The 17,275-nt window shown below is 45.6% G+C and overlaps 1 protein-coding gene across 7 annotated transcripts in view; it reads left to right on the top strand.

Annotated features, from left to right (window-relative positions):
* The window catches only part of KCNH5 (potassium voltage-gated channel subfamily H member 5), a 316,925-nt gene that overhangs the window by 249,579 nt on the left and 50,071 nt on the right, over window positions 1-17,275 (top strand). For all 7 annotated transcript variants that reach the window (XM_033952023.1, XM_033952024.1, XM_033952025.1 and 4 more), the window contains one exon: window positions 161-413. In XM_033952023.1, the coding sequence (XP_033807914.1) occupies window positions 161-413 (253 nt within the window). The remainder of the gene's footprint in view (window positions 1-160; window positions 414-17,275) is intronic.

Here is a 17,275-nt window from a genome sequence, read left to right as displayed (position 1 = left end):
AATGCTCTGCATTTTTTTTTAAATTCTCTGGATATCTTGCCTTGACTATCTGACAGGTATAAGTTTTATGAAACACTTTTTGACTGAATAATTAATGCTATAGGTTTGTTTGGGGTTTTTTTCAGTTTCATTCATAATGTTCATTTTTTTTTTCCCTCAGGTTCTTGCTATTTGCCCCAAGGATATGAGAGCTGATATCTGCGTGCATCTCAACCGAAAGGTTTTTAATGAGCATCCTGCCTTCCGACTGGCCAGTGATGGCTGCTTGCGTGCTTTAGCGGTGGAATTTCAAACTATTCACTGTGCTCCAGGCGACCTCATCTACCACGCTGGTGAAAGTGTGGATGCCCTGTGCTTTGTAGTGTCGGGATCCCTGGAAGTCATACAGGATGATGAGGTGGTGGCAATTTTAGGTACTGCAATTCCTATAGAACTGAGAGTGAAATGTTAATAATGGTGGGGCCAATTTCTAATAATGTTCATGTGAGAATCACATTTTAAAATGTTGTATGCTTAAGTTCACTGTTGTCTCACTAGTAATTTGAGAGGCCCCAATAGAGCTAATTTGATTTATTAAATAGTAGGAGAGCCTATCTAAAGAATGACAAATTTGTTCCCATTCCCGCAGGATCTAATCTCAATCCTCGTCCCATCCCCATGAGTTCTGTCCCTGTCCCTGCCCATCCCTGCAAGTTCTGTTCTCATCTTCATAAGCCTCAAACACTTATGATTTTAAACTGTTCGAGGCTAGTGTAGATGAGGACAGAGCTTGCAGGGATGGGACAGGGACAGAACTTGTGGGGACGGGAATTGAGATAGATCCCTTTACCTCAAAATGTGATATTATGAAAAGATAAGTATGAGCAAGGTCAAGGAGGTGAGACAACCAGAGCATCCGAACCTTTGCCCAAGTACAGCAGATAAGGGATCATAAATGTCAAGCAAGTAGCATGCATTTACAGAATACATGTAGCTGAAAAATGGTTATTTGTATGCTTATGTGTTCACATACCCACATAAGCCACTGCAATACCAACATTACGTGCATCTTTCTCATCTAAAGCTAAGTGGCTCCTTTTAGAATTATTTCCAATATGCTTCCAGTCCTGAGAGACTTTTTACTACATTCTGTTAAAGGGACTTGGCTTAATTATTGGAATACATTTGATTCTGAAATCACTGCTGACAGGCAATTAAACAGACCAGACTTTCTTTATACTGTGTTATGGCAATTTCTAGCTTAAAAGAAGAAAAACTATTCCTTTCTAACTAAACCAAATAGAACAGATTCTCAAATAGAACAGTGCATTGATTAATTGAATGGCTTGCTGTACGATTTTTGGTAAGGTTTATAGAGCATAGTCCATCTCCAATGTACCTGCTAATGATGACACATAGGATGATTCAGCAAAGATCAAAACTGAAAAGATATAGAGGGGCATAATAAAAAAAAACGTCTAAGTCCCTTTTTCCCCTAAGGCTTTAAACGTTGAAAGCAGAAGCAGGGAAAGTGTCCATAACCAAAACAAACATCCTTGTTTTGATTATGGCCTGTCTCTACCTTCAGCTGTTTAAATGCCCAGCCAACCACTACATCTATAGTACACCCCCACGACGTCTTCACTTATACCCCATAATGAACCCAAAAAACGCATAAGCCCAAAATGTCCAACACAAGGGCTTTTAGGCGAAGGAGGAGCCGAATCCCCGATTGCCCTCCCCCGACCGATCCCATGACCCCCCCACCTCCCCCTTCCCCGTACCTTTCAACGTTGGACGGACGGACGGGTGCCAAGCCCGCCCATCCGGCAGGCCAGCTGGCTCCAGAATGGGGCCGGATTGGCCCAGGCGGGTGAAACCAATCAGATTAGGCCCGGGAGCCTTAGACTCCTCCTATGGGCGGGGCCTTAAGCACATGGACGTTGAAAGGTACGGGGAAAGGGGGGTGGGGGAGTCATGTGGTCGGCCGGGGGGGCGATCGGGGTTTCGAGGGGGGCAGTCGTTGGGGGGAGGGGGGTTGTGTCAAGGGTTAGGAGAGCCTGGGACCCCTCCTACCCGTATTGTAGTGGGGGTGGGGGATAGGGGGTCACCGGGGCCAGGAGGGTTTGGGCTCCTTCCTGGCCCGATCGTACTCTGCGAGGGGGTCGTCGGGGCCAGGAGGGCTTGGGCTCCCTCCTGGCCCGATCGTACTCAGCAGGGGGGGGCACGATCGCCGGGGCAAGAGGGCTTGGGCTCCCTCTTGCCCCGATATTGTCAGGGTGCCCGCGGGTGGCCGGGGCAGGAGGGCTTGTGCTCCCTCTTGCCCCGATGTTGTGTGTGTGTATGTGGGGGGGTGATGTATCGCGGCAGGAGAGATGCCTCATCTCCCCTACCGCGATGCCATCACTCCTCTACCCGAACTGCCGCGACCCACGGCAGGAGAGATAGGGCATCTCTCCTGCCGCGGGTCGCAGCAGTTTGGGTAGAGGAGTGATGGCATTGCGGTAGGGGAGATGAGGCATCTCTCCTGAAGCAATGCTTGCGGTGGAGGGGTAGGCAGGTTGCTGGGGCCGCTGAGCTGATTGCAGCAGCCACGATCAGCTCAGTGGCCCCTTTTTCGGCACTTAGACCTGTTTTGACTTCGTCTAAGTCAAAAACGTATAAGTGCCGACTAGACAACCTGCCTAAGGTTTTGGTTATAGCTGCTGCACGCCTAGGTGTAGGTTGGCCCACCTTCCGCCCACCACCTGCCCTTTCCCCTCCTCTAAACACGTCTCTTTTCTCTCTGTGCGTTTAGAGGCAGGGGAAAGGCCTAAGCTGGTTTTAGATACATCTAAAAACCAGCTTTGGTTATGGGTACTGGGACGATCAGGCTTTTTGATCATCCAAGTAGCCATTTAGGACATTTTTTAGACGTTTTTGGTTTTTTTTTTATTATGAACCCCATAGTGTAAAACAGTAATTATAATTGAAAATCCATGACGCTGCAGGACCAAGCGGAGACCGATGATGTAGAAGCTAAGTGGTTAACACTGAAATCAACCATACATGAAGCAACTAGCCGCTTCATAAAATCAGTAAATAAACGACAAAGAAACAATAAGCCCCAATGGTTCACCGCGGAGATCTCGCACCTCATTAAGGAGAAGAAAAAAACGTTTCTCTCCTACAAGCGCACGGAGAAAAGAGAGGCAAAAGTAGAATATAGGACCAGGTCTACAGCAATCAAAATGGCAGTTAGGGAGGCAAAACTTCAAGTGGAAGAAATTCTGGCAAAAAACATTAAAAAGGGGGACAAATCCTTCTTCAGGTATATTAGTGACAGAAAAAGGAACACAGGCGGGATAGTACGCCTTAGAAGACCGGACGGAAGTTACGTGGAAACAGATTCCGATAAAGCCGAACTACTGAATGAATACTTCTGCTCAGTCTTCACCTGTGAGGCACCGAGACACGGTCCGCAGTTGAAGGCAACACAAAGCACAGAAGACCCGTTTCAGAATTTTGAGATCACACCAGGTGAAGTTTACAGTGAACTGGCAAGACTCAAGGTGAACAAAGCCATGGGACCAGACAATTTGCACCCAAGAGTGCTCAGAGAATTGAGTGATGTCCTGGCAAAACCGTTGGCTGAGCTATTCAATCTCTCCCTAAGTAAGGGGAAAGTTCCCCTGGACTGGAAATTAGCTAATGTCGTTCCTCTGCATAAAAAGGGTTGCAGGGCAGAGGCTGCGAATTATAGACCGGTAAGTCTCACATCAATAGTGTGCAAACTCATGGAAACACTAATTAAAAGCAAATTGGACACGATCTTGAATGAAGGGAATCTTCGGGATCCCAGTCAGCATGGATTCACCAAGGGTAGGTCCTGCCAATCCAATCTCATCAGCTTATTTGACTGGGTAACAAGAAAGTTGGACTTGGGAGAGTCTTTGGACGTCGTGTACCTGGACTTCAGTAAAGCTTTTGACAGTGTCCCACACCGCAGGCTGCTAAGCAAGATGGAATCGATGGGGTTAGGAGAGACACTAACTGCATGGGTCAATGATTGGCTGAGTGGCAGACTTCAGAGGGTGGTGGTTAATGGTACCCTCTCTAAAACATTGGAGGTGACCAGTGGAGTGCCGCAGGGCTCGGTCCTGGGTCCACTCCTTTTCAACATATTCATAGGGGATCTGACTCAAGGGCTTCAAGGTAAAATAACACTATTCGCCGATGACGCCAAACTATGTAATATAGTAAGTGAATGCAGTTTACAGAATTATATGGCGCAGGACCTGCTTACATTGGAAAGTTGGTCCTCAACCTGGCAGCTAGGCTTCAATGCTAAGAAATGTAAGGTCATGCACCTCGGAAGCGGAAATCCATGCAGGACGTACTTCTTGAACGGAGAAACTTTAACTAGGACTTCAGCAGAACGAGATTTAGGAGTAATCATCAGTGCAGACATGAAAACTACCAATCAAGTGGAGAAGGCTTCATCTAAGGCAAGGCAGATATTGGGTTGTATCAATAGAAGTTTCGTCAGCCGAAAGCCTGAAGTCATAATGCCGTTGTAAAGGGCCATGGTGAGACCTCATCTGGAGTACTGTGTGCAATTCTGGAGGCCACATTACAGTAAACATGTGCGCAGAATTGAATCGGTTCAACGGACGGCCACCAGGATGATCTCGGGGCTCAAGGGTCTCGTACGAAGAGAGACTGAACAAATTGCAGCTATACACTCTTGAGGAACGTAGGGAGAGGGGAGACATGATCGAAACATTTAAGTACCTCACGGGACGTGTCGAAGTGGAAGATGATATTTTCTTTCTCAAGGGACCCTCGGCCACAAGAGGGCACCCACTCAAACTCAGGGGCGGAAAATTTCATGCGACACCAGAAAGTATTTCTTCACAGAGAGAGTGGTTGATCATTGGAACAAGCTTCCAGTGCAGGTGATCGAGGCAGACAGCGTGCCAGACTTTAAGAATAAATGGGATACCCATGTGGGATCCCTATGAGGGTCAAGATAAGGAAATTGGGTCATTAGGGCATAGACAGGGGGTGGGTAAGCAGAGTGGGTAGACTTGATGGGCTGTAGCCCTTTTCTGCCGTCATCTTCTATGTTTCTATGTTTCTAACTGTTTCAGAAACCTGGAAAGAGAGTGCACCTAATCAAATGTCACCTAAAAGACTTAAACAAATAAAAAGAAATACTGTACTGGCTTTTTGTGGGTACAATTAAAGCAGTTTATCTACACTACTTGCAGGTCCTTTTATCTCTCCATAGTGGACTCACAATCTAATTCCCCCCCTTCCCTTTTACTAAGCCATGGCCCACAGCAGTAAATGCTCCGATGCAGCTTAGGAAAAAAGGGCCTAAGTTCTGTACCTAGGGCTACAGAGGGTTAAGTGACATGCCCTGCGACATAAGGAGCTGCAGTGGGAATCAAGCCCAATTCCCCAGGTTGTAGCCCACTGTGCTAACCATTGGGTTACAATGGGAATTGAACCCGCTTCCTCAGGGTCTCAGCCCACTGCTTCTTTTTTTTTTTTTTTTTTAGTTCAATAATTTTTATTGAGTATTTTGAAAAATACAGGGAGCATTTCAAATACATAAAAACAAAATAAAGCTTTGTGTATAAAGAATCTGCAAATATATATTTAACTGTAGAGGACCATAGCAGTAAGAAAAGCTCCAAGTATTGGAACTGCTTGTGAAGACTATATGAGAAAAAGATGAGGGAGAACAGAAATAGAAATTAAAAGAGAAAGGAAAGAAAGTAGAAAAGAGAAGAAAAGGAAGGGAAGACAGGAGTGTCTACGAAGCAGAGCGTACATAGGAATCCAGGAATGACCAGGGTGATTTTTTGCTCTTCAAATTCATGGAGGTTCGGAGTGTAATTTTATTCTCATATGCATAGGATTCAAATCTATGATACATACACAGAGAGTTCCACCAAAAAGTATAGTCTAGTAGCGAAGATGATTTCCAATTTTTCAAAATGTGCATGAGAGCAGTCACAAACATGGTATTGATGAGCTTAGGAGGACAGTTTGATTGTGTGAAACAGGGATGTTGAGAGCGAAGGTTTATAATGTCCATAGAGATCTCTTCCGAGCAGTTAGTGATAGATTGTATGGTGTTCCAAATTTGAGTCCAAAAGGAGCGGACCAAAGTACAATGAAAAAACATATGATCAAGAGTTCCCTCCTCTTTCAAACAGTTCCAGCAAACAGAGTCTTGCTTTAAGTTGGCTTTCCACATGCGAAATGGGGTCCATACTGCATTCCACATAATAAAGAACATTGATTGTGAAACTCTAGAAGATAAAAGCGGGCGGTTTGTTGAAGACCAAAAGAGTTCCCAATCAATGTCAGAAAGCGGAGTGGTGAGTATAATATCCCAGGGTTTCATAGATTGAGGTGAAAAAGTGAAGGAATGATCTCTCAAAATATTATAGAAAAAAGATATAGCCTTGCCTTTTAATAGAGTCAATAAAGACCAATGGCGGATAGTATTTTTGGAAGTCATGAAGTCAAAACGTATATGCACAGAAGACAGCACTCCAATGAGTGAGAGCCACTGTGAATAAACAGAAGAAGGCAGCAGGTATGTGGAGCAAAGTATATCAAAAGGAACTGATGCAGTAAGAGTAGACAATTGATGGGCAAACCATATACCTGCCCGCTGCCACCGTTTCCATGAGAGGGATTTGCCATGGTTTTGGATTTTGGGATTATTCCAAAGAGACATGAGTGGGCTAACATTAACTGAGATCTCAGCTAATGTATCTAAAAGATGAAGAGCATGCTGCGTTGAACCCAACAAAGAGTACCTTCTCAAATGTCTGGGTACTGACACCGTTAGTAAGCAGGAGATGTGTAAAGGCGTGCATAAAAAGCACTCCATTTCAAACCAAGCAGGAGGATCTTGGGGATAGGAGTCAGTAACCCAGTAAGCTCCATATTTAGCTAGTGAAGCAATATAATAATGATAGAAATCCGGGAAGTTAAGACCACCGTTAATCTTAGAGGCTTTCAGCTTGGCGAGAGCAATTCGAGGTTTTTTCTTGTTCCAAATGGGTAGACTTTAAACACTGCTTTAAACATTAGACTACTCTTCCACTCAGTAGCTCACTCACAAAAATATGAAAACTTCAGAGTGAGTAATAACATCACCGGTAAAAAAATAACACCACACTATGATATCTCCCAAAACATGCAAAAAATGTCCAGTGCAGTTCTCTTTCTCAAGACTGCCACAACTGCCTTTATTCTGTTACATCCCGACAAGGAATCCCTGTTTCATGACTGCTGCATCAGGGAAAATTTCTCTGGATTTTGCCATCTTTTCAGTTTTGCAACTAAAATTGGAGTTTAGATCATGACTCAGCAAATATCAAGAAATAGAAATTGTAGTTCCCAAACCTTTTTTTTAAAAAACCAGCTACATTAACCGCTCTTACCACAACCTCTGGCAATACATTCCAGAGCTTAACTACACTTCTCCCTCCATATTCGCGGTTTCGCATATTTGTGGTTTTTTGGTTGCTGGCTCCTCCCTCCCCCCCCCAATTATGTCACTGAAATCGCTGATTCACACCGTTTACAGATTTAATCACTGATTCCAAGCACTGCACAGAGAAATCGCTGATTCCCAGTTGCACAGAGAAAATCACTGATTCCTAGCGTTTGTACAGTACAGATAAAATTGCTGATTCCCAGCATACACAGAGAAAAGCGCTGATTCCCAGCAATGCACAGAGAAAATCACAGATTCCCAGCAATGCACAGAGAAATTGCTGATTCCCAGTTGCACAGAGAAAATCATTGATCCCCAGCATTTAAAGATAAAATCGCTGTTTCCCAGCACTGCACAGAGAAATCGCTGATTCCCAGTTTCACAGAGAAAATTTCTGATTCCCACCATAGCTACAAAGCGCAAGACTTCTGGTGCTACCGAAAATGCTCCCAAGAGGGGAAAAAAAGTGAAAACCTTACAAGAAAAGGTTGAATTATTGGATATGCTTCAGAGAGTAAAGACATCCTCTGCTGTTGCTCAGCATTATGGCATTAATGAGTCTAACGTTAGGTACATAAAGAAGAATGAAAAAGCAATCTGTGAAGCTGTTGCAGCAGCTACTCCTGTAGGTGCAAAGACATTACTTGTTGTGCGAGATGTCAATCTCTCTCGTATGGAAGCTGCAACATTTCTGTGGGTGCAGGATTGCCACAAGAAGAGAATTCTGGTAGAGTCTGTGATGATAAGAGGAAAGGCAAAGTCTTTGTATGATAACTTGAAGAGCAGGGAAGGCGGAGTGTCACAATCCATCGACTTTCTATCCAGTAAAGGGTGGTTTGATAAATTCTGTCACAGGTATGGCCTGCGTAATGTGAGAGTGGCAGGAGAAGCAGCATCTGCCAACCAAGAGGCAGATAGAGAGTTCCCTGCTACCTTTAAGGAAATTATTGAAGAGAAGGCATATGAACCTGAGCAGGCATTCAATACCGATGAAACTGCTCTATTTTGGAAAAAAATGCCACAGAGGACTTTCATTAGCAGAGAATAAGTGAGCACCAGGTTTCAAGGCTGCAAGGGATAGAGTAACCATGCTGCTTTGTGCAAATGCAGTAGGCCATATGATAAAGCCAACACTGATTTATAAAGCAGCGAACTCCCGAGCCTTGAAGGGAAAAGATAAGTTCCAGCTGCCTGTTTATTAGATGAGCAACAAGAAGGCTTTGACAACCAGAGCACTGTTCCTACAGTGGTTTCAGTGTGCCTGAAGTAAGAAAATACCTGGCCAATAAAGGAACGGAATTCAAGGTTCTGTTGATATTGGACAATACCCCTGGACACCCAGACCCACATGAGTTCCACATTGAGGGTGTTGAGATTGTTTACCTGCCCCACAACACAACATCTCTCATCCAGCCTCTTGACCAGGGGGTAATTAGGACATTCAAGTCATACTACACAAGGTATTCATTGGAGAAGATTGTGCATGCAACGGACAAAGGCCCAAGCGTGGATAACATCATGAAAAAGTGGAAGGACTTCACTATTGCTGATGCCATCAATATTATTGAAGAGCGGTGAAAGCTGTCAAGCCAGAGTCAGTGAACTTGTGCTGGAAGAATCTGTAAAAAGGGAGAACACTGTCAATATCACAGAGCCTGTCCAAGAAATTATGGAAGACATCGTGGACTTGGCAAGGCAGGTGGGTGCGGAAGGCTTTGAAGATATGGATATGGAGGATATTCAAGACTTAATAGGCACCAGAGCAAAAGAACTAACGGAAGATGACTTAATTGACCTGACTACTCCTGAAGGAGAGGCAATACCAGATAAAGAGGAGGAAGGAGTAGAAGAGAAGAAGTGCTAGAAGACAAGTTTACAGTGGATAATATTGCAGAGGGCATACACAGGTTCAGTGGTGCGGTCGACTTTTTCTATGGCACCGATCCATCCATGGTACGTGCGTTAAAAATAAAGGAGTTAGCAGAAGCAGCAATTTCTACATACAAAAATATATATATAAAGAAATGATGAAGCAGAAGAGCCAGACAGAAATCACAATGTATTTCCAAAAGAAACCTAGAGTCATTTGCTCTCCATCCACCTCTTCCATCCATGAGGAGGCATCCCTCTCATCTCTTCGTCTTCCTCCTACACCGCATACTGAAGATCCACTTCCACTGCCTGTGGAGGGACCTGGGGCTCACTTATCCTCTTTTTCTCCTCTTCCTGCACTGCATGCAGTACATGTACTGGACGATGAGAAGGAAGACACCGACTGAGTAAAATATAATTACTGTACAATACTCTATACAGTACTGGTTCACCCATGTTTAATGTACAGCACTGTGTTATTCAGAAGCTGCAATAAATGTTTTCAACATACATCGCGAATCTCATCTTTTTTGTTATTCGCGATTACCGTATTTTCGCGGATATAACGCGCGCGTTATACGCGTTTTTACGTACCGCGCATACCCTTCGCGCGTTATATGCCTGAGCGCGGTATACAAATTTTTTTTTACATATTTCACACCCCGCCCGACGCCCGATTCATCATCCGGAAGGACGCTCGCACCCCCACCGCTCGCACCCCCACCCCGAAGGACCGCCGACTCCCTGACAATATCGGGCCAGGAGGGAGCCCAAACCCTCCTGGCCACGGCGACCCCCTACCCCCACCTCGCACTACATTACGGGCAGGAGGGATCCTAGGCCCTCCTGCCCTCGACGCAAACCCCCCTCCCCCCAACGATTGCCCCCCCAAGAACCTCCGACCGCCCCCCCAGCCGACCCGCGATCCCCCTAGCGACCCCCACGACCCCCCCACCCCCCTTCCCCGTACCTTTGGTAGTTGGCCGGACAGACAGGAGCCAAACCCGCCTGTCCGGCAGGCAGCCAACAAAGGAATGAGGCCGGATTGGCCCATCCATCCTAAAGCTCCGCCTACTGGTGGGGCCTAAGGCGCGTGGGCCAATCAGAATAGGCCCTGGAGCCTTAGGTCCCACCTGGGGGCGCGGCCTGAGGCACATGGGCCCAACCCGACCATGTGCCTCAGGCCACGCCCCCAGGTGGGACCTAAGGCTCCAGGGCCTATTCTGATTGGCCCACGCGCCTTAGGCCCCACCAGTAGGCGGAGCTTTAGGATGGATGGGCCAAGCCGGCCTCATTCCTTCGTTGGCTGCCTGCCGGACAGGTGGGTTTGGCTCCCGTCTGTCCGGCCAACTACCAAAGGTACGGGGAAGGGGGGTGGGGGGGTCGTGGGGGTCGCCAGGGGGATCGCGGGTCGGCTGGGGGGGCGGTCGGAGGTTCTTGGGGGGGGGGCGGTCGTTGAGGGGGAGGGGGGTTTGCGTCGAGGGCAGGAGGGCCTGGGATCCCTCCTGCCCGTAATGTAGTGTCGGGACAGCGCATGGAGAGGCGGGGCAGTGCACGGAAAGTCAGGGCAGGTGAACGGAGAGTCGGGACAGCGCACGGAGAGGCGGGGCAGTACACCGAAAGTCAGGGCGGGTGAACGGTGAGTCGGGGCAACCAGAGGAGAGTCGGGGAGGGCGAAAGGAGAGTCGGGGTGGCCAGAGGAGAGTCGGGCAGCATGCGGGGTATACCCATGAGCGCTGTATACAAAAGTTTCCGTACATACAAGTGTGGTTTCTGCGCGCTATACCCGTGTGCGCGTTTTACACGGGTGCGCGTTATATCCGCGAAAATACGGTACTCCTTATTCGCTATGGTTTTTAATAGAAACCCACAAATGACATACAAAAAGTTATTCGCGGTTTTTCTGTATTCGCTGTCTTGTTATTCCCCTATCACCGCGAATACGGAGGGAGAAGTGTATTTTTTGAGTGAAAAAATATTTCCTCCTGTTGGTTTTAAAAGTGTTACTTTTTCTACAGCCCACCTTCCTTCAGCTATGTCTTTTTTTTTTTAACCATGCTCTTTGTGAAAGGCAAAAAAAACCTGTTATTGGTCTTTATGCTCACATTAGTACAGGGAAGAAACGGGCATGAAATCCTCACTAACGCTACTACAGAAAAATGAGCTAGGCTTTTACACCTCCTCTTACCTTGTGTTAAAACCCTAGCATTGCGCTCAGCCTTCTTGTCTTCTGCACGCTTCTCTACATCTGCACGAACTAGCTAATAGCGTCATTAGTCTGGATTTAAATGTGCTGTGTACAGAGGCCTGTGCAAAACTCCTTTTTACAAAGGGCACACACAAGATTGTGCACAAAGCCCGGCTAGCCTGTGCATGAGCCCTAATACACTTTACTGCACTGGCATCCTGTTATTTTGTAGTGCCACTATATGTTGTGGTGAAATGTTTAAATGCCACCTAAGCTTTAGAAGGCTGCTCATAAAGTGAGCAGATGGCTTCTTCCCTGCTGAAATGCTGATGGCTGCTAAACTAATTTTAGAACTTTTTGAGGTCCTTCATGCCTAAAAGCATTCAGAACCCGACTGAGCAGAGACATCACAGTAGGAGAGAAATGGTGCTGGTAGGGGCCTAGATAGTGTGTTGAAAGTGTTTAAGAAGTACCAGGACAGAAACACATAATAGCTGTACCTTAGGTTTCTACTGTATGACAAAAATATCCCAGGGAGAGAAGATGACGAGAGTCAGTTATGTGATGGAGGTGCAGCCTTTCCTGCTGTGCTGACTTTTTAGCCCAGCATCCTCAGTCAAGACAAAACAAAGGCAACAAATGTCTCTAAAAGAGAATTTTTTCTACCTGGTATACTATGCGGCTCCCATATTAAGTAACAGGAATTGGCCTGAAGTGGACATCCTGCATGGAATAGGAATTTTTGCTTTCTGAGTATCACTTCAACATAGCTGATACAGTTGTCTGTATTACCAACACTTCTCTGATGGTGCTGAGGCAAGCTATACAGCAAGGTGCTAACCCCTGTACTTGGGGCAATGGGGGGATTAAGTGACTTGCCCAGGGCAGGGCCGGATTAACCAATAGGCCAAGTAGGCATGTGCCTAGGGCCCGAAGTTGTCAGGGGGGCCCGATGAAACAGAGGACTCAGTTTGTTTGTTTTTTTTCCCTTGGCAACGTAGGCCCCCCGGGAAAGATTGGCAGCGCTGGCCCCCCCCCCAGGAAATATTGGCAGCGCTGGGCCCCCCCTCCCAGAAGACCAACAACACCGCCCTCCCCCGGCATCACCATCAACCAACTTGAATAAGTGACGGAGGGGATGGACCGGCAGATGCAAAGAGTTCCTGCAAGGTCCCATGATGACTGCGTCTGCTGGCTCTGCTTAGGGAAGAGGTAAGTGACATCGGAGGGGTTGGACCGGCAGACGCAGTCATCATGGGACCCTGCAGCAACTCTTTGCATCTGCTGGTCCACCCTCTCAGACATCACTTATTCATGTTGGTTGATAGCGATGCAAACCCACCAAGTCCTCTGTTTCTTCAGCGGGCCCCCTCTGACCTAGAAGGGTGGTGGAGGGAGAAAAAGGGGGCCGTTCCTATTCCATGCAGGATGTCCACTTCAGGCCAATTCCTGTTACTTAATATGGGAGCCGCATAGTATACCAGGTAGAAAAAATTCTCTTTTAGAGACATTTGTTGCCTTTGTTTTGTCTTGACTGAGGATGCTGGGCTAAAAAGCCAGCACAGCAGGAAAGGCTGCACCTCCATCACATAACTGACTCTCGTCATCTTCTCTCCCTGGGATATTTTTGTCATACAGTAAGAAGGAGAGAAAGGGGCAGATGCTGATGGGATTGGTGTGCATGGGAAGAGGAGAGATATAAGGGGAAGGATACTAGATGGAATTGGGTTGAAGGGAAAGAAAGAGGGCAGATGCTGATGGAATTGGGGTGCAGGGAAAGGGGGAAGGATACTGGATGGAATTGGGTTGGAGGGAAAGAAAGGGGGCTGATGCTGATGGAAGTGGGGGAAAGGGAGAGAAGAGAGTGAAATTACAGACCATGTGGGTGTGGGAGAGGGAAGGGAAGGGAAGAAGAGGAGAGAGATGCCAGACCATTGGAGGAGGGAATGGAAGAAGATGGATTCCAGACCAATGGGAGTGAAGGGAAAGATGGAAGGGGGAGGCATACAGTTTCTGGAAGTGGCACAGAAGGACAGAAGATGAAAGGAAGAGAGTGACAAGAAGATGAGGAGAGCTGAAACCAGACAAGACAAAGGTAAAAAAAAAATTTTCTATTTATTTATTTTTTTGCTTTAGGGGACATGCATTGCTGTTTCTGTAGTGTTGCATTGTATGCAGAGTCCAGCGTCTTGGTGGTTTTATTTAACCTTTGTCTACGTATTTCTATTTTATCCCCCCTTTTACAAAACTGTAGAGCATTTTTTTAGCGCTGGCTGTGGCTAAAAACCATACAACAGTTTTGTAAAAGGGGGGAAAGGTTAGTTTGTGATTACTTATTTCATACTAGGCGAAGGTGTTTTCTGTGTTCTGTTTGTATGAAAGACATGTTTTTTTGTTAGCGTTGACTAGCCTTGTTTGGCGAAATGCATCAGGCATGGTTCTTGGGAGCACCTTGAATTAACTGATTTGAATCTCCTTATTTTCTGCCAATCTTCTTTTGTTTCATGTTGGATTCTTTGGTGGACTGCTTGCCTTGTTGTTTTGTTGCAAATTAACATACATGGAGTGGAACGTACCAGAGGAATTATAGATTTGGTTGTTTATACATACATATGGGTTACAGTTGGTTGATGAAGTGTAAGGCATTTGAGAGGCGTTGTAAACTTGGTTATTAATATAGACTTATATTTCAGATAGTATTACTGCTTTACAAATATTTGAACACTTTCATATATGCATGGAAAAGGTTCAGAGTTAAATTCCTGGGTAAGTAGGTGGGAAGGGAAGGAAGGGGGATTTGTTCAGAGATGTTTGGGGGTTGCACAGAAGAAAAATTATGCACTGGTATACTAATCTTTGTTTGTTTTGAATTTTTAAAAAAAGAAGTACAAGTGGAAATAAAGAAGAAAACAGATAAATGGGGGCGGGACGTGGGCAGGGGGCCCAGTGAACTTGTGTGCCTAGGGGCCCTCGAATAATTAATCCTGCCCTGGCCCAGGGTCACAAGGAGCAGCATGGGTTTGAACCCACAACCTCAGGGTGCTGAGGCTGTAGCTTTAACCACTGCGCCTATGGAGACGCGATTCATATCATAGGTAGGTGCTGGAAATGTAGGTCAGGAAAACCCTGGCCTATATTTTTGGTGCTTACCTTTGCCGGAGGTGCGATTCTGTGCCTGGTGCCGTTGCATGATTGACACGCGATCGACAGCCGCTTTTAAGGCAGCTGCTGACAGCTACAGAATCCAGGTCTAAAAGAATTTATTTGGATGCAACATTTTTACCATTATAACTTGTGGATTTTGTTCTTTCACATTGAATGTGCAGAAGAATCAATTTCTTTCCTACCATTGAAATTTATGATCCCCGACAAAGGCATAATCCTGAAACACACTCCTGGTAGGGCCTTCAATAAAAGCTTTTTTCTGCATCAAGTCTCAAAACCCATTGTACTTCTTGTCCTTTGTTACTTTATTCATCATGCTGTTGGTTCCTTCTGCCTCAAACCTGGAGTAAAACCTGAAAAAGAAGCAGCGCTGGCTACTGTGGAACCCAAGCGCAGCTTGCATACAGCTAAAAGAAAATCTAGAGGGTTTTTTTCCTTTAAACCAGTGGTCTCAAACTCAAACCCTTTGCAGGGCCACATTTTGGATTTAGAGGGCCGCAGAAAAAATAGTTTATGTTTTATTAAAGACATGATGACAACTTTGCAAGAGGTAAAACTCTATATAGTTTTTAAATCTTTCCTTAATTACTTCTGATAATTTCAGCTATACACAGCTGAAAGCAGTTCAACAGGCAAAAAGTGAAAATCTATTGAAGTATCAACTGCAAGAGACAAGGTACTATTTGAGGCCCTCGGTATTAAGTGTCCGGCGGTCGCATCCACAACCACCTTCAGCTCTCACCTCCTCCAGCACTGGATAGACGCACGTTGTCTGCCTCTCTGCTGTAACCTCATGCAAGCGTTTTCCTGTGTCTGCACGCGATTGGACTCCACTTCACAATCGTGTACAGATACAGGAAAGCACTTGCATGAGGTTACAGCGACCTGCCGGCACAAGTTTTCCATAAAGAATCATTCTTTATAATACCGAGGGCCTCAAAACAGTACCTGGCGGGCCACATGCGGCCCATAGGCTGCGAGTTTGAGACCACTGCTTTTAACCAGGCCAGTAGGTTCACAAAAAGTTGCTGAACTCACTTTGCCTCTACCACCAGTGACAGGGTTAACTTCCAGTGGCTGTTATGAATTCCGGGATGCTGCTGATGCAACTGGGAATGTGTCAGTTGAGGAGACAAAAAACTAAGACGGTGGTGGCTAGAGATGGGAAAACTATGCTGCAGCCATGCATAGTGCAGAGCCCCTGATTCTCAAGGACTCCAGCAAGCAAAAGGTTCTTAAAAAGGAATGGAGAGTTGACCTACTACAGAGCTTTCAGAATGAAAGAATAGGAAAAGTATTTCCCTGTAGTTTTCAGACAAAGACTTCTTATTGAGCTATACTCTGAAAAAAAAAAACAACCCCATAGAACAAACACACACACAAAAAATCCATAATACTAGCCAGAGGTAATCTGTATAATTTCATGCAGAGACGGAATAAAAGGAATGACCAGGATCAGGGACCAGTCAGCCAAGGAAAGAATACAATTTAAAAAAATGGCTCTAAAAGGTTTGTTTTCTGCATAGAACACAGAGGCTGTGTGATTGAGAAGTTGCTCACCCAAATTAAAGATTCTTCTATCTTTAAAGCAATCAAGGAACTGCATAAAAGCTCGACAGGGCCAGATTCAGTAAATCATGCTTTTCAGTAAATTCAGTAATGCTTTTCTTGGTTGAATAATGCTTAGTGCTGATTCCTTTTCCTCACTTTGGGTGCCAGACGTATACCAGCTGAAACCTGGTGTAAGTCTGGCACCCAACTTCGACACAGAAATGGCAGTATTCTGTAACAGTGTGCCCATGCCCCTACTATGGCCACATCCTCTTTTCGGTTGCACATAAGATATAGGTGCGGCTCTTTATAAAATTGCTCATAGGTAGTTGTGCACATAACTTCCAGGTAGTACCAATTCACACCAATAATCAATTTTTAGCACTCAGTTATTAGTTGTTAATGGCTCGTGAACGAATTTAGTTGCACACACAACTCCTGATCATGCAAAAATGTGGGCGCACAAGTGTAGGTGGGGATAGTGACTGCCAAGTAAAGTGTGTGCACATCCTGCAGATAGTGTTGTGTTTTTTTAAAATATTAGCTTTAGTACTACTACCACTTATCAGTTCTATAGCATTACTAGATGTACTTAGTGCTGTACATTCAAGAGACAGCCCCTGCTCAGTAGAACTTACAATCTAATCAAACAAACAAGACAATTAGGGGATTAGGGAGTTTCTCGGGCATGAGTATTTTACAAGCGAGTTGGGGGGGTTAGGAGTTAAAAGCAACCTTGAAAAAAGTGGGGTTTTAGCCTAGATTTGAATACTGCCAGGGACTCAGGCAGTCTGTTCAGGTGTATGATGAAGCAAAAGAGAAGGAATGTTGTCTGGAGTTGGCAGTAGAGGAGAAGGGTAGAGATAAGAGAGACTTACCCAATTAGCTTTCTTGGCTACTAGTTCTTTTGTTTTGAGGTTACATGGCCATGGGCTTCACCGCTATCCTATATTAGTACTACAAGGCCAGAGTTTCCTTAGCTTTATGAAACTAATTTGAATGTGTTAGGTTAA

This window comes from Geotrypetes seraphini, chromosome 7 (assembly GCF_902459505.1).
Source record: "Geotrypetes seraphini chromosome 7, aGeoSer1.1, whole genome shotgun sequence".
NCBI lineage: Eukaryota > Metazoa > Chordata > Amphibia > Gymnophiona > Dermophiidae > Geotrypetes > Geotrypetes seraphini.
The sequence above is the reverse complement of the archived record's forward strand: the minus strand, read 5'-3'. Positions and strand labels throughout refer to the sequence as shown.